At 40.5% G+C, this 21245-nt stretch overlaps 1 protein-coding gene across 3 annotated transcripts; it reads right to left on the reverse strand.

The window, feature by feature from the left end:
* Nucleotides 1-893: 893 nt before the first annotated feature.
* On the reverse strand, nucleotides 894-15056 carry SLC46A3 (solute carrier family 46 member 3). 3 transcript variants are annotated; one of them, XM_067290830.1, is made up of 6 exons: nucleotides 14989-15056; nucleotides 14437-14651; nucleotides 7364-8237; nucleotides 6863-6946; nucleotides 5423-5579; nucleotides 894-3575 (listed from the first exon to the last, which is right to left on the reverse strand). In XM_067290830.1, the coding sequence occupies exons 2-6, from the start codon at nucleotides 14626-14628 to the stop codon at nucleotides 3488-3490; spliced, it is 1395 nt and encodes a 464-aa protein (XP_067146931.1). In that variant the 5' UTR covers nucleotides 14629-14651; nucleotides 14989-15056; the 3' UTR covers nucleotides 894-3487. The 3 variants fall into 3 exon arrangements, with proteins under 3 accessions (XP_067146931.1, XP_067146938.1, XP_013817582.1); XM_067290837.1 differs by lacking the exon at nucleotides 14989-15056 and adding an exon at nucleotides 14064-14207 and having other exon boundaries at nucleotides 14437-14475; XM_013962128.2 differs by lacking the exon at nucleotides 14989-15056 and having other exon boundaries at nucleotides 14437-14818.
* Nucleotides 15057-21245: the final 6189 nt, after the last annotated feature.

The raw sequence follows: 21245 nt of genomic DNA on the forward strand, positions 1-21245 counted from the left end.
AAGTCAGGTGCTACTGTGTCTGAGCATAACTACTTTCCGAATAACTTAGTACAGTTTCTCATTAGTATAGTGAAGAGTGGACACAGATTAGGAGGCCAGACATAATTTGTAGGTGTGTTTTGTCAAAGATTTGTGTAGTTTATCATCTGGGATGATTGAACAAAGTCTGGAGCAGGGAAGCTGCATTGTTCATATCTGTAAGGAAGCTGATTTTAGGGGTCAGCCAGGCTGGAAAGCAATGGTATGTGCAAGAGGCATGTGCAAGAGGTTATGCTGTAAGCCATTAATAAAGCTGAGGGAATCAACGAGGACAAAGAACTTTTAAGATAAAAAGGAAGGGTTGCACTTCCAAAATGTCTCAGAGGAAAAATGTACAGCACTTTAATATACAGGAAAAGTGACAAAATTAATCTTGGTGTGTGGGCTAAGCTGGGCTGGGGGCTAGTATTCCTGGCTCAGCTGCTTCCCCTCATTTTGTACGGGCCTCAATCTGTACAGCAAGTTCTGCAGGCAGCGACTCCCAGGCCCTGTCCAGACTTCGGCATGCTATGGGAGGTGCCTGTGCAGCCAGGTGGAGCTGGGCCATCCCCCACACCTAGGTCTTGCCTGGTTGTGCTGTCTTTGGGCCCAACCTGGGGCACAAGTCTCAGGGGTGCAACAGTGTTTGAAGCCTCCATGCGGACTTCTTGCAGATGTTGGTGCTGTCCTGCTGTGTAATTCCCCTCCTCCTGTTGGTGCTGATGTTCTTGGCAGTATCCTTTCCTCTCACCAAGTGCTGGCAGCAAGCCAAAAAACAGGTGCTGCTAGTGCTTCTTCTGTTTACATAAACGTTACTCCACCAGTCATCCTGTTGGTTATTTGTCAACAAACAATTCAAGAGCTACAAGTACAAGTTAGAGTTTAAAAGACCAAATTTTACTTTATTAACTTCTGTCAAAATAATATTTGCCTTTACATACACATAGAACAACCTGAAGATTTAGACTTAAAAAATGCATGAGTACCAGATTTCCTCAGTTTGCATTGTGTTAGGCACTTTAAAAACACTTTTCATATCCTACATGTGTTTTGACCTAATTTTACAGCCACTTCTAAAGGCTGTGTCTGCCACAAATATTTTGCAAACAGCAGATTATTTTGTACAGCAAGATCAAACTATTACAAAGCCATCCCTGAACTGTATGTGAAAATTCTCATTTGGGCTAACAATGCTACTGCTGAATTAGATTTCTTTGTTGCTACTATCAGTGTTAGCAGAGGCCTTCACCGAAGAAGAGGAAATGAAGGAACACTCCCCATTTGCTTTATTTGCTTTATTTTTTCCTAGGCAGTTTTGTATGAAATAATAGTTAATTTCATAAAGACCTATGTAACTGCATAAAGAAGAAAGGAAGACAATGCAATCTTTGTACTGAAGTCCTTCAGATCAGTGTTTTGTTAATCTCTTTGGAAGTACTTACTACATTTTGGACCCACTGATCATTATAAAACTCAGCTTGCTTCTCCAAGAAACTGGCAGCAACTCAGGCAGTGCAGGGGAGGAGACTTAAGCAGTTCTATTTACTAGCTAGTCTTTAAACTGGACAGCAAAAGCTAGTGGTCTTTAATTGCCAACATCAACCTTGGTAGTTCAGGACAAAAGAGTGAGAGCTGGCTGTATTTATTAGCTGTGTAAACCTTCATTGCCCTTATCCTGGAGGAACTGAACTGCTTTCAGCAGTGACAGACAGTAGTCTCCCAGTTAGTATAAACTTTCCTTGACCTTATCTGAACTCTTTTCCAAACCTCTCAGTGGTCATGATGCATAGCTTGGAAACAATATTGTAGTTCAAACAGAAAGGATCTGCCATAGCATCATCCTGATGTGCTGATATTTTTTGGTGGAGTACCACTGAGAAGCTCTTCAGAAGTAATCCGTTCATATGATGGATATTAATGCATGTTAGTAGACCACTGATTATGCAGAGTATGCTATGGCTGTCATTTTTATCCTATGCTATGTGCACGTGAAGTCAGTTCCCACTTCATAGTTGCTTTCCTACAGTTTTCCCTCTTGTGAATGTCAACCAGCTTATCGTATTTTGATTTTATTACCTAATCTGTTTTGGGGGAAGAAAGTCACATGCAGCCTACCTGTACTTTCAGGAATCAGGACAATATTAGCTGTAAAACTCTCTTAAAAAAGCACATGGGAGTGGTCCTTAACACGACGATCATATTCACATTTCTTCTGCTGTGCTGTGCATTCCAGAAGCTGTGCTATTTTCTACATAAAGATCTCAAGCAAAAAGCTGAAGAGTCAAGCAGCAGAAACTGATTTCTAGGTTTGGTGCTCTTGCTAATTTGCACTGTGGCTGAGGACAAGTCACTTGTTCTCTCTATTTCTCTCTCTCTGAAACGGAGGAGAGTATCTGTTATGGAGGAAAGTTCTTTAAAATTAATAGTATTTATAAGGTGCTTTGAAGATGAGAAATGCTACTCAAGTGCTAATAAATTATGCTGCATTCATTGCAAGATAATTAGATGCATGGTTCAGATTTGGTCACCTCATTTCAGAGTGATTAAAAAAAAAATCAAAAGATCCACTGAAGAGAAAAGATATCATATCCTTTCACTAGAAGGAACATTTAAGTCCATTACAGCCCAGCTTAACTGGAAAACAAGTATTCATGGGACAAAAAATAGAGATGTCTGTATGCAGTCCCCAATACAGGAAAAAGTTAATACATTTATAATCTAAAAATAAATGTGCAATATGGCCTCTGCAATATGTAGGCACAGGCCTAACTTCACACTCTGCAAGCTGGAAATTTTCTAAGTACGACTGCTCAGTGCAAAAATCCATTTTAAGAACTAAGTCACAGGCAAAGTCCACACATCATAAGTTAAACTTGCACAAACATTCTCTGCTAACTGCAGCTTACAGCAGATGCAAGTATTTCTTCCAGTTTGGTTGCCTTCTGAAAAAAGTACATTTTAGTTTAATAATTTTAGACAGTTCTGTGTGCTTCACAGTAAGGCAGGTCTTTTATGATGTCCATGGTGGACTGCATCCTTTGCCAGCATGAGCTCCACTGGCTTCAATAGAATTCCCAACACACTCTGGCTAAAAAGCTAATAAGCTTATCGCTGCCACCCCACTTAGAATGATACAAGATGTACGACATGCCACAGCTAACATTTTCGAACTTGAGAAAGGGTAGCTGGAAAGACAGTATCATCCTACCTTATTTTTTCTTTATGCTGAAAGCATCATTAAAATCTCCACTGCCAGCCTATTCACATAGTTAGGTATAAGAGCTAGCTTAATTCAAGTGCTAAAAGGAGACACTGGAAATAAGAGTGCTATCAGTTTAGTGGTTATTGCTGCAGGGCCACTTTTAGATTGCATCTTTAATTGTTATGTTGTCTCTATGCTGCGTGTGTGATATAATGGTCTCTGCCACTGCATGTCAGATTAGAAAACCCAGGTAAGTGAATCCTTTGCTCAACTATCAGTACTCTCTATGCTGGATACTTCTTCGTGTACAAGTAGAGCCAAATCCTCTCCGTTCCAGCTTGTGCACAGCAGCCAGCTGTAAGACAGAGATAAGACAGATATCTTTAGCTGAGATAGCTAAGTACAGCATACTGATTCAGCACCAACCAACACACCCGATAGCTCTGTTACAGCCACTGTTTGTCACACAAAGCTGTTGACATGTCTCAGTAAATAACAGCAATGACAGTACTTGCCTTTACACAAATTAGACAATATTATTTCTGCTCTCTTTGAAAAGCACTGAATTACTATGCTAGATTTATTACAGACTGGAACAAGCTACTGCTTCTGCTCTCAAATAATAACATTGCATGACACTCTCAAAAGAATGGTTTTAAAAAGGTTATTCAAAGGGCAAGACACCTGAAACACCAGTGATAGAAGGAAAAGAGAAGTAACCTACAAAACTTTATGATGAGGATGGACTCATTTAATGGTAAATATTTATTACCCTTTGCACAGAAGAGTGCTTTTTTAACAGTAACTTTATCACACAGCACTGAACAAACTGAAACTATTATTTTATAAATTGAAGGTACTTACTTGGCCTTCAGCCATATAACAAACTCCTCACTTTTTTTATTACTTTCTTGGAAATTATTCTCTGTACCCAGCACATGATCCCTTTGCTTCAATTCCATTAGGTCTGAAACCCATCACTACATTACTCTTAAGTTACTGTTAGTACAGCTACAATGAATAGACTGAGGAAAATAATACAGTCAAGCAGACACAGATTTGAAATAATGTGAAATGTTGTAAATCTGCAGCATTCTTACTGCCTCCTTAAAACTTAAAATGCAGCTGATCTAGAGATAAAAGGTGATTGAAGTAAAGTCTAGGCATTAGGAAAAAAGCTAAAAACCTCCAGCAAGAGTACTGTCCTCTTACAAAAAATAGCATAATTTTTTTTCTGAATGCAAGTGAGAAATAATGAAGAGTGATTCTTCTGTCATTTAGATCTATGTTCCAGCATCCAAAAGAAACATAATTTATACTGGAAAGGATGTGAAGTGAATTTAGCTTTTGTGAATATCCATGATCCTTCACCGTCAATACTACTAGAAGATTACTAGATAAGATTGTATGCAAATACTGTAGAGGTGTATTTTTTAAACATGTCTAGAGGCTTATTCATACAGGGCTTAACATTAGTGCAGATCTTTTACAGATTCTAGTGGCACATTGTCACAAGGTATCCATGACCAAGGGCCTGGACAGACTTTTTTCCTGCATGAAATCTTTTCTCAGCAGCACATGTAAAGGCCTCAAACCAAGGGAAGGCGCACACATGCAACTAAGGGTAGAGTGTATCCTCCTAGTAGTAAATTCAGGATAGACTTCAATCTGGGGCAAGTAGGTGACAAGTTCACAGCATGGAGCTGAAGGTAGGTAGCTGGATCAGGGCTAGAACTGGAGTGATGATGGGAAATCTTTAGCAAGGTGTGAGGTAGGTAGTAAAAAGAGCAGGAAGCTTCAGCTTCTAGCAGCAGCTGAGTTACTGCTGTCAAAGAACTGATCACAAGCCTCACTGAGACAAAGCAGCTCGTCTTAGCAATGGCCTCCCTCTCTTCTGTCCCACTGCCCAGCGGAAAACTTCTTACCATGGCTCCGTCCCCTAGTCTTAGCTCTGCCTCACTCCAAGCAGCTCCCTGCTGACAAGTTCTCAGAATACCTTCCATAGGCTTACTCTATATAAGCAGTTCCCAAACTGGGCGGAAACTGCAAGGACGGCTACACACAAAATACATCCAATATATTAGAAAATACAAAAGTTTGAGAACTACTGCACTAAACCACTCAGCTTCAAAGCATGCCAATGAGAAATTACCAGTAAAAGTAGTCAAATTCTAGAGAAGAACCCTTCTGATACATACTTACCATAGTACGCTCAGTGGAATTAGACAAAGGCCTGCTGATAAGAGGAAGCTGAAGCCCGAAAACCATGCAACAGTAGCTGCATAGAGACTATTAAAAACTGAAAGTGAAATAGTACCGGTCACAACTTCTAAACAGGCAATACAAGCAAAAACAGCACCTGCCAAAAGAAATGGAAGGATTACAAACAAAACAAAATGAAAACCCTTTCAAAGTAATAAAGTTCTTAAACTTGTTTTGAGAGACATTTATCTGCAATATTTTAGCAAGTATCCAAGCAACAAGCACCTGAGTATCATATGTCTTTGCCATGGAAGTGTCTTCCACAGGGACTCCTTTGTTAAGTTCAAAGTATTTATCCTTACTAACCATGTTCTGCACAGCTCAAACCTTTACGCCCTCCAGTTCTTTCTCCTTTCTATTCTCATTCTTCCCTTTCTTGTTTCCCCTCTGTTGTTTTTCTAATCTTACCCCTTATATGTAGACAAATTCACCAAGGCTCTGACCCAACAAAGACTGCTGGTTCAGCACATAAGTATCTCCTCATTTTTGAAAGGAGAGATGCAATCTGTACGAGTTTTGTACTGAACAACCTGCTGGGGTGGCAGACCATCCCTTCAGTGTATTTTTGAACACATTTTCCCATGACACATCCATAAGCATGGGGCTACAGAAAAAAATCACAATAGGTAATCAGAAGGTGATGACAAGTGGCAACTTGATTCCTGAATAAAACTACACAAGTATCCAAAGCTCTGAAGAATGCCAAGAAACTGCAAGAACAGAGGTGTAGGTTAGCACACTCCAGTACAAAGATATCTTTGTTTTAGTGTATACAGATATGTCTTTTTAAAATAAAACCAAACATTCTGAGACCTGACTTAGGCTTTTTTTCTGTGATTCACTAGAGAAAGTGCTTCTAGAAGTAATATGTTATATCCTTTAGGAAGTGTATAAGCAGCCATGGATACCCATGCAGCAGGGCGAGTAACTCAGGACCCAAGTCTTTGTTTGTTTTGAAGCGCTTTTTCAATTGACCATCTACTGCTTACCTTTCTAAATTATAATGAGTGATGCTGACTAAATAGCAAAAGTGTACCTTTCTCTGCATGTCAAAATCTGGTTAAATGTAGAAGCACTTGTAAAACCACAACTGTACAAATCTTGAGCATTCCTCAGCTTCATATTCCCCATGGTCATTTTTTAGAGCTCTATCTCCTTTCAAAGTTGAAACTTGCAGGATAGTGTAAAAACACAATCTTGTTCATATTAAATTCAGAACCAAAAGCCACTAATATCATGACATAGGATCATATTATATGGAACTTTAAAAGAAAAGTAATCCTAAGATATCAATACATACCTGTTTGCTTAAAGGTAATCTTAGCACATCTGTTATGAAACAACATATTATTGTATTTTTTAAAAACAAACTCTACTCACCCTGTTCACTAGCAAGAACGACTTTCGACAGCATGGATCGTAAAACAGGAATAGGCATAAAGCAAAGTAAAGATGGTACTCTTACTGTAAAACAACAAATCAGTCATGAAACATTACAGGAAAAAAGCTCCGGGAATTTACAAATACATAGCAAATTAATTAGTCACATAGTTTTTAGTGCTGAGTTCCCTGGATAGTAATAGGCAATAGAAAAATCAAACCAAAAGTGCACTGACACACAGCTATCCAAGCACAGAGAAAATCATAAATCCAATACATATGCATGGTACTAAAAAACAATAATAAGTAATTTTGTTCACCCTCCACACTCTTCTTCTTTTAATTAAACCCTAAAGGAGTCTGACCCAACCTTGTATTTTTTACCACTTTAGGACCCTTTCAAGAAGGTATCTCAATACCTACCAACTGCATTAAGTATAGATAACATAGCAGTACTTTCATATGTATTGTTGACCATAAAACACCTGGTTCTGAACTCACCTAAAAACATGAGCAGGGTAGTTTTGGCAAAGGCAGCCATGACCATTCCTCCAATGTAAGAAAATATTCCAATAAAGACAATATAAATGTCTTTGAGACACTTAGAAAATAAGTAAACTCCTAAAAAACTAGTCAGAGAGATGGAAGTGAATGCAGCTGCTCCGTATCCAATATATACTTCATTCCAGCAGAGTGGCTCATCCAGTTCATACAGTGTAAAAAGTGAACTCCCACCAAACATAGCAAACAAATAAGTCATAAATGTAAACAGTAACACAATGATTAAAATTCTCTTTTTAAAAGGGGCAGTTTTAAAAAGCATGTACACTCCAGAAAATGTCTCTTTAAGAACTTCTTTACAAGATACTGGATCCTGTTGCTGGAATTCAGATACACCTACTGTATCTTCCAGACAAAATATAATATAGATAATATTAATGGCATGAAGCAGAGATGCTGTCACAAATGTCCATGTAAAGCCTACTCCTTTTATAAAGTAGCCAGAAGATAGTCCTGCCAATCCAGACACAAATCCAAAAATCAAATCAACCACAGCTATTCGTGTTGTTTTCTGCTTCTCGTCATGACACAGATCTGCTATAAAAGCAAAGCCTCCTCCAAGGAAAGTTGCCATACTCCCAAAGAGTCCAGTAATAAATGCAACCCCGTATAAGATAGAGAGTGACAAGGAAAAATATGACATCATAGTGAGGAAGATATTTGTAATCAGAGCTCCCACTGATGGTAAAACTAAAGATCTTTTTCGTCCCTGGCGATCCCCGTTAGCTACAATGACAAAGGCAACTATAAGGCTGGGAATTGCCCCACTTAAGTCCAACTGCATATTAAAAAGAGAGGCCTTTTCTTGAACTTCCTGCAAAGAGAAAACAAAAATAATAAATGCTATAATAAATTATAAAAATATATGTTATAGAATACTACAATTATAAGTAGCATGCAATATATAGCATAATACAATACACCTTATTAGATATTACTTTGTAATATAATTTATGTAATATGATATTGTATGTGAAATCATATTATACTATATTATGCTATAATAAAATAAAATACAGTACTATATAAGACATTATATAATAACGGCTAATACAAAGGATGTGCATGTTCAAAGATTCCCACTTCAGTAATTTTCCCTTCAATAGCTCTCAAACACGTCTTGTTACAGTTTAAGACAGACACATAACTTATTTTAGATACACTCTTACAAGTATCCTTAACAGAGAAGCTCCAATGAAGACAAGAGAACACTTCTTCTGACCATACTTTTACAAGAGCAGGTGCTCATACTGTAAGTCTTTCAGCATAGGGTTTTGCAAAAGGACACTGGCTCTATTTTAAATCTTTCAGAAAAGAGTACAAAACTATCTTTGATTGAGGAACACATTCCAGGCTCCCTACTCACAGGAGAATATCTTCATAAATAATCCTACTGAGAGAGTTACAAAGAAACTATTCACTGATTAGGACACTATGTGAGTAAACAGATCAGGATTTGCTCTGACATCCTGAAGTACAATGTTAGAAATACCAGTGATGTACAAATGTGAAATACAGCATTAAAAAATGATACTGATTCACATGTACAGGCATGTGAACTAATTACTTTTAAAAACACTGGAAATTTCTGGGCTCAGAAAGCTTCCAAGTCAGTGATCTCCCTATTGAGATGCTACAGCAGGTATTCGCATAAAGAACAGTAGCTACATGCCGACAATAAAATGTAAACAAACATGAAGGGAAAATTTCTGAGTTCCTTTTAACAGTTTAAAAATAAACTGAATTTGATAAACAACCAGTTAATAGAATATTAATGGTTATAGGAAAAAGAACAAAAGTCAAATAGAAAAAGACTATCTTGCACAGTTATGAAGCTGGCTGCTAAATCACATTCAGCAAACTAATTCAGATCTTGTTTTCAACATATTTATGCAGGCTAGACAGACAGCAGTCACAATAGCTCTTTAAAGGAAAAAAAAACTGTTCAGATGAAAGAGTAGCAGTGGAAAAGGAAGTAAATTCATTTGCACACACTCTTATACTATGTCATCCCACAGAATAAGCTTTCAGATGCAGAGAAGTGACTGAAGTCACTCTGAAAGTTTTCTTGAAGTTCTCCAAGGTATCACACAGACTTGGGCAGGGCCTTGCACTCTTCAAGAATCAGTAGAAGGTACAGCCCTGTAAGACTTCTCAGGCTTTTCTATGCCTGTATTTAAACCATCTATATTACAAGTTTCAGTTGACATCTCTGTAGCTAGCATAACGCCCACTGAGCAGCGCCTTCTACAGATTAAAAAAAAAAATCAAAAAACCAAAAAACAGAACTTTCAGGAATGTACTCTGGACAATTTTAAAAACTGCTGAATGCTTTATAAACTCATCTTTATATTTATAAGCAGAGACAATGAGTTTCTAGTTCAAATTCTTCCTTTGTTTACAAGATACCAGGTTTTATTACAAGAGGAAAATTCAAGTGATCTTGGGGGACTCATGGAAAGCTCACAAGACCCCCAGCACTCTGGAGTCTTTCACTCTCTTTCCTTATGCTGTCTGTCTGTCTTAGGAGTCATGATGTCATGTCCTCTGGCCAGCACTGTAGTCACCCTGAGAGGGTCAAAAACATGAAGACTAAACAGATTTAAATGGAAAATGATACTCTGATCCCTAATACCTCCCCTGCTGATGGATTTTGGGACAAGCAATGGATTTTATTCTTTCATGTTGTCTGTGCTTGAGAACAAGGAATGCAGCCTACATGTAGCTTACATAGGTCTAATGCCTTCCTTACCCACTATCTATCTATTCAAAAAAAAAGAGAAGAGTGGGGGAGAGGAGTCAGGGAAGTGGCCATGTCTACCAAATGTGACAGTGCACAGAGAAGCCATGCAGACTGACTGGAAAGGAAATGATTTAAAAAGAGGCATGGAATGGGAAATTATTTGGTCTGAAGGGACAGCGTCAACAAGAAGGGAAGCAACTCAGCCTGCAGACAATGGGCATAACAAACAAAGCACAGACATCTCCAGGGGCAATGATTAACTGCATTTATGAAGACTGAAAAAAAATCTGATTAATGGATAGTACTTTTTGTACAATTTATGGAGCAAAGAGGACACTCTATGACTCCATGTTGTTGCAAGCATTGTATCTTTAGTAGCACCTACATTCTAAGACATCAGTATCAAAGAAATACCAACTCATTAGAAACAAATACATTCGAAACAAAACCAAAAGTTATTATACATCATCTCAACCCGCATACAATACAAATGTTACTGTCAAAACCATAACGAAACATGAAACAGAAGTAATAAAATAACAAAGACTTAAGTTTTGCTGTTTTAGAAGGTGTGCAACATAAAGAACATGACTACACATTCAGTTGCCACAAATAACCATAATTTTGCTGACGTAAATGACTGGTCTACTGATGACAACTCAAATAGAGAAGGGCAGCATTTAGACCATTTAGAGGGTAAAGAACTCAACCACCCCCTTCATATATTTATAAAGTAAATGGAAATGAATAAAGAAAATGATAGGTCAAATACTCAGCTGATTTAAAACCATATAACACTATTAAAATGAATGGAACTGCAGAAATTTGAAGAGAAAGGTCTAGCTTTGTAACCTGCAAATTCACTCCACTCTGAAAAAATGATCATGCTGGGTAAAAATAATTTTTAAAATCACAAAACTCAAAATTAAAAGAATGAAAATGAAGAAGCAATTCACTTAAATAAGGATTAAATTAAGAGAGAAGTGTTGTGCCTGAGGCTGAACAACGGGCAGGACACGATAAGCTGACAGGCTCATAAAATTAAAAAATATTACTGAGTAGCAAAGGAAAACGCACGTCTTGGATGATAAATAATGTCTCAGTATAGCTCCTTCTGAGCTAAAAAAGGATTATTCAAGCCAGCAATCACAATGCTCCAGCTTTTATTCCAATGACTTTTGAACTCATTTTGATTAATTATAAAATGACTACGTTCCTTCAAATCTTAAGAAATAATTAATCTAAATGCTGTAAAGACTATCCATTTTGAATTATATTATACATCTTTGCAGGCTGCTGCTGATTTTGTCTTCAGTCTCTTTTTACATTTTGCTGTGAAATTGGTGAGATTAGCAAAAGCTTCTCCATTCTCAGAACTGAAGGATTTATACTAAATTAACTGGTAAGGGATGTATCTTTCTAAGAGCTAACCACAAACAGGGCTTGATGGGAACACTCCTGGCAGAAAAGTTTACAGCATCCATATACATAAGTCAGTTAGGGCGATCTTGGAAAATCCAGAACACCAACTTCTTATATTCTCAGAAAAAGCCTTGAGATTTGAATTACTGGATCTGCTCTTTTCATCATATAGATGGTTATTGCTTAGCATGGAGACCAGGTTTCACTGAAATTAATGGGAATTTTGAAAGTTTCATATTCATATACTATGGTAACAAGCATGGCATAAAAATGATGCTAGACATCCAGATAAGAGCATGACTGATTAACAATTCATAGCCTGGTGATATCCACTGAAATGAAGGGAATGAAAATTTGTTAGGGAAGGGAAAACAAAGAAGTTCTATTGGCCACAATTCAACCACTGTCTTGAAGGTCTTACATTCTTAAATATAGTTAATTACATTTTGTTTCTGTTATGCCAAAAAACAGTAAGGTGTAAATTCACCATCACATCTGTTGGAGACACTACCTAAATTCAGTTGACATTAAGCACTCTGCTTTAACGTTTTGCAAAAAGGAATATCAAGTCTTATACCCTGAAGCACATGTGATCACAATTTGGAAACCAAGTTGAATTTGAGGGGTTCTAGAAAATGCTAAGTGCAAAAATGTTTGTGAAATGTAAGTTTCTTCATGGGGTCTGTATTTGTGATTGGATCCACCAAATACGTTTTTTACAGTTGTTGTTTCCATTGAGACATGACGTCATATGAGAATACACCAAATGAGCATTAGCTAATACTAAAGAAACATACTTTGGGGAAGTAATTTACAAGCATTATTGATACAAAATCCCTTTCATTGACTCACAGTTATCCACAGCCTTCAGGCCCAAAACATATTGGGTATTCTCTGAAGAAGACTGAACTATTCCAGTGGAAGATTATTTGCCATGAAAACTTCATTTTCCCCGTTAGAAACCTTTTCTGCCTTTAAGGCTTGACAGTTCAGGTGTCCATCTCCTCTTGTGCTCTAAAGATATTTCAGCTTCCATGTTGCTCTTCAGTGTGGCGCCACAGAAAAACGGACATAAGCCTTAGCAGCCCATCCTCAGGTTGAGTTTGTTTTGAATGACAGAGGGCTTAGGTCCTGTGATAAATGTCCAGCAGCCTAGCCTCATCTCGTGACAGATTTCTAAAGGAGCATCCCAAACCCAACCATCAGCAAACTCTGATGCTCTTCTCAAGAGCATTTGTTGTCATGAACAATGCTTTTTTGGTGTTTTAATTAGTAAAAGATGTATATATCAGGAAGACCTATTTGTGCATCTACTGGGTTCTGACTATCATAGGATTGCTTTTAATTGGTTATTATCTCCAAATCAGTTCTAATGGGTGGCATATATTACCTTTCTGCGCTGATCGGTCAGCCCAGAAAACATGTTACTCCAGAATTCTATTTACCTTTTTACTTCCAATTTCTTTCTACTACCACAGCTTTTATCAAAGGAGGAAGAATCTACTCCCATGCTAAAAATTCTGAATTATCTCTTTGAACATCTTCAATGGGAATCCGTATGTGGCATTTAAAAATTTCTTTTATATATGACAAATGAGGCAAACTCAGGCATTCAGTCTCGTACATATGCAGCATGTCAGAGATTCAAATCTGGGATGTAAGCAAAATTTTAAAGTGCCACCTGCAACACTGCAGCAATCACTTTCAGCAGCATAGGGCAATACCAACTGACAGTCTCCCATTACCTCAATTTTCTGTGTAATTTACAGTCCAAATCATCTACTTTTCTGATTCTGCAGAGTAGTTTCATGTTCTACTTAATCTGATCTAACTGGCTGTTGCCAGGGCGGTTCTGTTCTACCTCTTCTGCAAATATGTTCTCTCTGCCATCCCCTGTGTTAGATGTAGCAGTCGTGTAGCCACAGATTGTCTCAGAGCAGTTTGCTGATTCAGAAAAAAAAGTACTCAAAAAAAAAAAAAAAAGTGTTTTCAGTTGAATTAGTAAGCTGATCCAACCCAAACTGTAACATATAGCTGCGTAATTGCCAGGTCCAGTGCAAGGAGAGAAAAGACAATGGAGAGAGAGAGAAAGTAAAGGGCTGTATGATCTTCTCTTCTAGTGGCAGCCCACAGTTAGTTGTGCTTAAGTGTAACATGAAAACTGTGCAACAGAAGAAATTCCAATTAACATCTTGTTACCCAGCAAGCTAAAGTATGAAAAAATGTTAAAAATGAAATTATCCACAGGATGCTGCCATCTTGCCATATTTATATTTCAAGAAGGCAAAAAAGTACGTTAATAATGGTAAATCATTGATTATATTTGATTGTGCAAAGATCAGCTCAATCATTTTTCTGCACTTTAAAATTACAGATTTTTGTTATTTTCATTCCCCCATCCTTCATTCCTGTAATTCCTCTACATTAAATGCACTTTAAAATAGATCTTATTCCTGACAATTATAAGACACTTACTTAATTTTTCATAGTTAGAAAGGACACTAGAAGTCACGAAGTCTACTGATGCTGCATAAACACATGCACAACTTTTAGAGGAAGGAGGGCCCTCAGCTGTACTCTTTGCAATGTATCGCCAATGTAGTCAATTTGGGCCCAAACCTGTAAGGTGATTTTCAACTCTTAGCAAAACCTGAATTTATATAAGCATCTTTCTGGAGACAATTCTTTGTCTTTAAAGCACTACAGCTACGTACAGTGCAACATAAGAATAACGAGACAGTAAAGTGAAGGTAGCACACAAATATATATGTAGGTTATGTTGATAGAGTACACACCAGCTGCAAGTTTTCTGCAATATATTTATATTGCATTTTTTCTCCCCTCTTACCTTCTGCTTGATATAAGTTGGGTTACTTTTGTTTTGTTCGCAGTGACTAATATTGCTATCGCTTGTGAAAGTGGAATTGTACTCTTCCTCCCACAGCCTTCGGTAAATAAACTGCTGCGCCAGCGGGCTCGTCAGGGAAGAAGCAAACGTGTAGATGAAAATGACGGGCTCCACACACAAAACCTTCCTCATTTTGGGGTTCTGCTTTTAACTCTCTGCACCAGAAAACAAGAAGCAATTATTTACCGCATGGAAGGAAAATAACCGACCCACCTGCACACTGCGCTGACGCCGCTTGCCATCCCCGGCGGCGCAGGGGCGACCGGCCGCTGCCCGCCGGCCGGGGGCCCGGCCTCGCCGGCAGCCGCAAGTCAGCCTGTTGCCGGCAGCCGCATCGCTACAAGGGCCACGGGCGAAGCCCCTGCCGGCGCCGCCACCCCTCGGCCTCCCCGCCGCTCGCCCCAGCGAGCCGCCCCGCTTCGCCCGTGAAACGCCGGCTGGCGGCCGGGCGCCCAGGCGGGGCCGCGGGGCCGCCGCCGCGCCGCCGCCTACCTGGGCCCGCCTGCGCCGGCGGCGGGTGTCGGCGCCCGCGGCCAGCTCTCGGCTGCGCCGCGGCGGCCCTCCCCCGAGGCGAGGCGAGGCGAGGCGAGGCGAGGCGAGGCGAGGCCCCGCCGCGCCGGGAGGCGGGGGGCGGCCGTGTCCCCGCCCGCGTGCCCCCGGCCCGCGCGTGACGGCCGCGGCGGCGGCAGCGCCCCCCGCTCTCCTCCCCGCGCCCGCGGCGCCGCCATCTCGCCCTGCCGCCCGCCGCCGCGCTCATTGGGCGCCCGCGGCGGCGGCGGCCATGGCTCCGCCCCGGGGCCGCCCAGCGCCGGACCGGGGCAGGCCGCGGGGGGGCCGCGGGCGTCCCGGCGTCGCCGGGGCAAGCGCTGGCCTCGCTGCTCGTGACCGGGAAAATCAGCAGGTTGTGACTTCAGCCCCTGAGCAACCGCGTGTTAAACATTACCGTAGCTCAGGGTTTATTGGGTCAGAGAGTTTGTTTTGGTTTGTTATACAATGAGAGTTTGGGTTTTTTTTATTGTTTATTTATTACTGGTACCTCCAGCCTCATTTGACATCGACTGTGTAATCCGTGAACCTGCTGCTGCCCCAGCTTGACCCCGCTGCCCACCGACTGCCGCGGGGGACTGGCAGCCCTGCCTGGCTGGGGAGGAAGCCGGATGCGGGACGCGGGATGCGGGACGCGGGATGCAGGACTTGGGGCATGGGATGCTGCCTCTGCCTCTGCTCCGGGCCCTCGAGGAGAGGGGGACAGAGCAGTCCCGGGAGGGGTGCAAGCGCCTGGGGGGGTCGCCAGCTTCCTCGCTCCAGGGAGGTGCATGATCGGTCTCTGCATGAGTCAGGGCTTCTGCAGTTTTTTAGCTCTCCCCACAACCTTTTATTTTCTGTAGGTGTTGGGGTGTGTGTCACCCCGCAACATGTCCTGCAGCTCTTCAGCCCTAAACCTCTACCTTTCAATTTATCCTGCACTGACTATGTGATGTCAAGGTTTTCTCTAAAAGTATTAGGACCAGGACCGAGACTCCAGTGTCATCCCAAGGGACCAAGGCTTGTGGCACCTGTGCTTTTGTTGTGTCCCTATTGTGTTGCTGACCAGTGGCTTCGTTCTGGACCAAGTCACTGTTCTGGTAGACACAGCACAACCTTGAAGAGAGAGAATCTGCTAGAGGGCATATGGTATGAGACAAGACTATAATACGGGTGCCCATCCCAAGATGATTAAAAGCCTTTTTCTTGACTGGGAACAGAAATGGTTTAGTGATTTTATTATAAGTGCTTCCCTTGCACACACTCTTGGCTTATCAGCATGCATAAAAGCAACAATTGTTAGCCAGCAGTTCATCTCCAGTTATCTCATTTTTTAAAGAGTCCAGTAGTTTGACATGGCTGGTGGAGTTTGTCAGGGTGAAGGTGGGGTGGCAGAGCAGATTTTCGCTCTCCGTTAGGACAGCTGCTGTGGCACATGTTCCCACACTACATGAAAGGTCATGCTCATGCAAATCTGCAGTTCTGCCCTTTAGATATTGCCTATATCCACCATGATGTATGCAATGGGGGGAATCAGAGCTGTGAAACTTCAGCAGGCTGAAGGATATGTCTTCTGGGACAGACAGTACACGTCTGGCAGGGCACAGTCAGAAACCTTGTCTGTTTATGCACTGTTTAGGGTGGCTTGTTGCATTACTGATTTGTTACTGGATTAACTGTAACATGGGTCACATGATCTTCAAGAAAGCTTTAATTTGTTTCACTGGCATGTGACACATCATTCAGTCCCATATTTAAGGACAACACTGGCCTGTCATGTGTCTTTTAGTACAGGATCAACCTGATTTGCAAGCTCAGTGCCCTTGATCATTTACTTCAGATGGCTAACTGATTTGCTCTGGCATAGAGGTGCACACATACATGTGCACACACACATGCACACACAGGCACATGCCCACACATGGTGATTCAAAAGAAATACTGCTCTGGCCTGACATTAACTGTACAGAATACTGTCCTTCTCCTTTACCTGTCCAGGTCCAAAGTCTGGTTCATCCTGGGACTATTTTGTGCATGTCACAAGACAAAGCAAGAATGATCACATGAGAGTTGCATGCAAATAGGCTGCTAGATGCGAGGAGCTGTTTGGTTTGCTCAGGCAGGAGTTAACACTTCTCTGGATGAGGTGAAGATGGGATTTTAAGTCCACAGGAATTTTCTGTTGTTTCACTGAAGGATACTGTTCAGGGTCCTGTTAGGTTTCTTGCTAGGTCCAGCTGTGCTGAAGAGCATGCTGTTCATTAACACAGTGCAAGGTGGGTTGTTGGGGAGAACGCCTTTTAGCTAGCAGTCCTTTCAGGACAGCCTTCCCAGTGCCAAAGAGCTGAGCTCAGGCTTGATGCTCTGGAGGGGTTTTCTTCTTTTGTCCTTATTACCTCTAGTAGCTGCGTTTGAGTTTGGGCTTGAGTTTGCAGCGCCAAGTGGCTCCAGCAGTTGTGACCTTACCGCTGCTGGAAGCAGAGCTGCAGGGTGTGCCAGCCACCTCCAAGCGCTGATTTTTTTTTGGCCCAGCTGCTCTCTCCAGACTGGCGTTGCAGTGGAAGACAATACATAGCAGCGTGGATAATAAGGGAGTTTGGGTTCACATGTTAGCTTGTGGCCTTGAGCTAACGTGACAGCACAGACACAGTTTGAAGCCTGCTCTTGAGTATATTCTACTGCTGAGAGGGAGCGCCTGCCACTCGTACAGATGCCCTGGGCCAGGACTTGTCCCTCCCTTGTCACCTCCTTTAAAGGGATCTAAAGGCAATACATGTAATTCGTTCTAAGCCAAGCATTTTCAAGCAACAGAAGTCATGACAAACTAGCATCCTCTCACCCGGATCACCAACATTCACCTTGGCCCAAATCTGACTGACATGCCAGAGGTGAATATTGGTGATCTGGGTGAGAGGATGCTAGTTTGTCGTGAAGATCACAGCCCATACGGTGGCTGCTGCCTTGTAGTTTGTATTGCTTATTTACTGACATCCTCAGCATAGAAAGAATTGAAGGAGCATGTGTATTCATTGTGGAGGTCAGGACTTCAGGGAGTACTTGGTAAGCTTGCAATGTTAAATATTAAAACCCAACAAAATTATTGATCTTTGAAGGTGGTGAATAGCCTGTGTGTCAGGGCATGGAAAAAACTGCCAGAAGATTTTGAACTGCTCCTGTTTCAGGCAGAAATGTTACGGGAAAGGTATGTAATGAAATTCAAAGGTTAAAACACCCCAGACAACATTAGGAGACTTATGAGAGATCACACCACCACTGGTCAAAGGGCATAGACACTATGTTATCTTCAGCAACAGAGATCTTTGAACAAAGCCTTCTGTGCTACAAGAAGGTATGCATGAACAATGTGGCAAGATCTCAACATTCTGTGTTTGCTATGATGACATTCTCAGACAACTTTGTTTTAACAAAAAAGGAAATGATTTTAAATATATATACAAATCTATAATACTATCATTGCATTTGTTATTTTCGTTTGAGAGGCATTTTCAATATCTGGATAGTCACATTTGTTGAACGTTTGCTGAAAGAATTAGGAGTGCAGTACTTAACAGTACTACCATGTAAAATGTCATGTTAATTGATTTTTAAGATTTTAAGTACTTTTTAAAAGTGAGGTGATTTTAAGTTTCCACATTAACAATCTTTGGAGGTAATGGAGAAACTTCTACAAATCATCTGTGGATTGCAGAATGAAAGTAGGAGCACTGTATCTGCTTATATTCAAATCATGTTTTCAAGGCTATTTTGATAACAGTGGGAAACACAAAAAAAAAGGGGAAGGGAAGAGAGAAGCACACTTTTTGCAAACAGTCAATTTTATACAAAACTCAACTCTGCAGAAACCTTGCATACTCAGAGCTTGCCTATGAGCATGACAAATGGAGATACATGAAGGAAGTTCTCCAAATATTACAACTGGTGAAAAACAGAAGGGAAAAAGAGAAGAGAAAAAGCCACATAATTCTGCAGAGGCATGCCTGTTCTTTAGATGTAACTGTTGTTCTATTTTCATTATAATTTAGTTGAGTGCTGAATCAAGTGCTTGAACACAAGCCCTGAAAACAGAAGCAATGAAGCTATAAATATGAGGCTGAAGGAAAATGTTATAAGGAAAATTTGTGTAAATAATCCAACCACACAGTTTTGAAGTACCTCTATTTTTTAAAAAGAGACAATGAAAAGCTATTACTTTTATCTAACACAGAGAAAACCTATGCACGTTTCCTTCTCATCACTAATTTTCAAGGCCTGAGGCCAAAAAGTGGTCATCTGCAGTGGCTATCTGTGGCTATATTTACAGAAATAAAGGCATGTGCTCTAGCAAGATAGGTTAATCATAAATAATCACATTTTTGTGTTTTTGCAGTCCAGAATGTCTGAAATAAGGTGACTGAGTTCATCTGGTGTGGAAGAAGTTGCTTGAATGCTAGTACCTGTGAACGTGGAAATTCTCCCTGTCTGAAAACACTGAAAACAGGGATGTCATTCTGAACCACTCTGATGCAAAATTAGCAGTACTTTTGACTGTAGTTTTTACATCATATAGTACTTGTTACTGTTCTTAAGAAGTGGTATGTTGAAAATATGTGCTTGTTTGAGTCTTTAGAAACTTGAAAGGTATCAGGATGCAATCGTTTTCTCTGAATCAGATAGTCTTAGTAACACTGGTATTCTTGCTGGCCTCTCATCCTTGCACACCAAAAAACAGCAGCCATTTCCAAATGGTGTGGTTTATTCAGTGTTTTTGTTTTTCAGTTACTCCCAAACCCAAACTCATATATTTAGAAGTCTTCATTGCTTATTGCTGATTATCCCTCATCTCTGATTTAGATTTTTGCATTCAAAGCCCTTCATTCTGGTGGCTTCTCAGTTTAAATGACTTAGTGGCAAAGAATTCTTCAGCTCTCTTCAAGCTCTCTTCAGGTGCAGTATGTGGATGGCCCTTTGTGCGTTCATCTAGTCGAAACAAAGCTGCATGGAATTATTAAACCTGATGTGGCTCATTTTCAGGAGTCTTCATGACTGGGAATTTATTTTATGCGTCTGCTTGTTTCTGTTTATGATTTATTTGTTTTTCTTCCTATTTTACTTTCTATTACTTCTGTGTATTAGACATATAGTAATTCTTTTTCACTGTAAATATGTGATATTGGTAAATTGTGTCATCTGAACATATCGTCTGATACAGACTTTGTACTGAACTGTTTTACAGCTCCAATTTAGCACTGTCTTACTTTGCAAAACAGCTTTGAAAAATAAATAATGATAATGCAGTCCTGCCAGTCACTCTGCCTCCCCTCCCTTCAAAGCTTTTTAGTGGGCTGGGACAATCAGCAGCAGGCTGGTGCTAATCCTGGATCACCATGACTCAGCAATGTGCTTCTCTCTTCTGTTCTTATTCCATTTCACCCATTTGCAGAAGGGGCAAAAGAGTCCTTCTGCATACAAAAATCTTTTAATCTAAAACAGTGTTTTTTTTCCCCCTTTTTTGAGTGTAAACAATTTTTTGAAATGCAGAATGAGGAAGTGAAGATAAGCAGCTGAGGCAGGGCTGGAGTGGCTGTCTGAGTCATGCATCGTTTTGTTGCAGAAGGCCGTCCCTAAATTATATCTGCTTTTGTTAGCACTTTGTTAGTTACTTTTGAGGTGAGTTGGTGTTCCTTATTACCTGATATAAGCGGAGACCTGATTAAAGAGACTGCCTCAGAGGACTTCATCTCCTGTACTCCATAAATATTCCAGTTTGCTAGAGAAAAGTGCTTTTTGCTAATAGTGAAGTTGATGAGACTGTCCAGCTAAGAAATAATGACTGATGAAGCAGACTTGATTCCTATGTTTGTTACATGAAAACTTTTTTTTTTTTTTGTAACTCTAATAGCATTCCCTTTGTACAGATGAGAACTCATCAGCTGCCATCAGACTTGAGAAAGACAGCAGCATTTTGGATATGTTCACCCAGACTAGTAAGCAAAATGAAGTGTAGTTAGGATTGTACAAGTATTTAAACTAAGTATCATCAGGAAGACTTCCTGGTGGTGACAGATGATGAGTTGTTCTAGTCTTTCAAAGTCAGTGAGAGATTTTCTGCTGTTCTTCCAGGAGACCATGTGTCAGGCCTGAGTGGCTCAGAGTCAAAAGCTCCATCATTTGGCAATACTTGAATTAGAGTGTGCAAGAGCATGTCCTGTCCCCCAGGCAGAGCA

The sequence above is a fragment of the Apteryx mantelli genome, chromosome 1 (assembly GCF_036417845.1).
Source record: "Apteryx mantelli isolate bAptMan1 chromosome 1, bAptMan1.hap1, whole genome shotgun sequence".
NCBI lineage: Eukaryota > Metazoa > Chordata > Aves > Apterygiformes > Apterygidae > Apteryx > Apteryx mantelli.

Coding starts and splice junctions, on each gene's coding strand:
- SLC46A3 (XM_067290830.1), bottom strand. CDS start 14,628: ATGAGGAAGGTTTTGTGTGTGGAGCCCGTCATTTTCATCTACACGTTT. Junction 8,238..14,436: donor CAACTTATATCAAGCAGAAG/GTAAGAGGGGAG, acceptor TTCTCTTTGCAG/GAAGTTCAAGAAAAGGCCTC. Junction 3,576..5,422: donor ATTCCACTGAGCGTACTATG/GTAAGTATGTAT, acceptor TCTGTCTTACAG/CTGGCTGCTGTGCACAAGCT.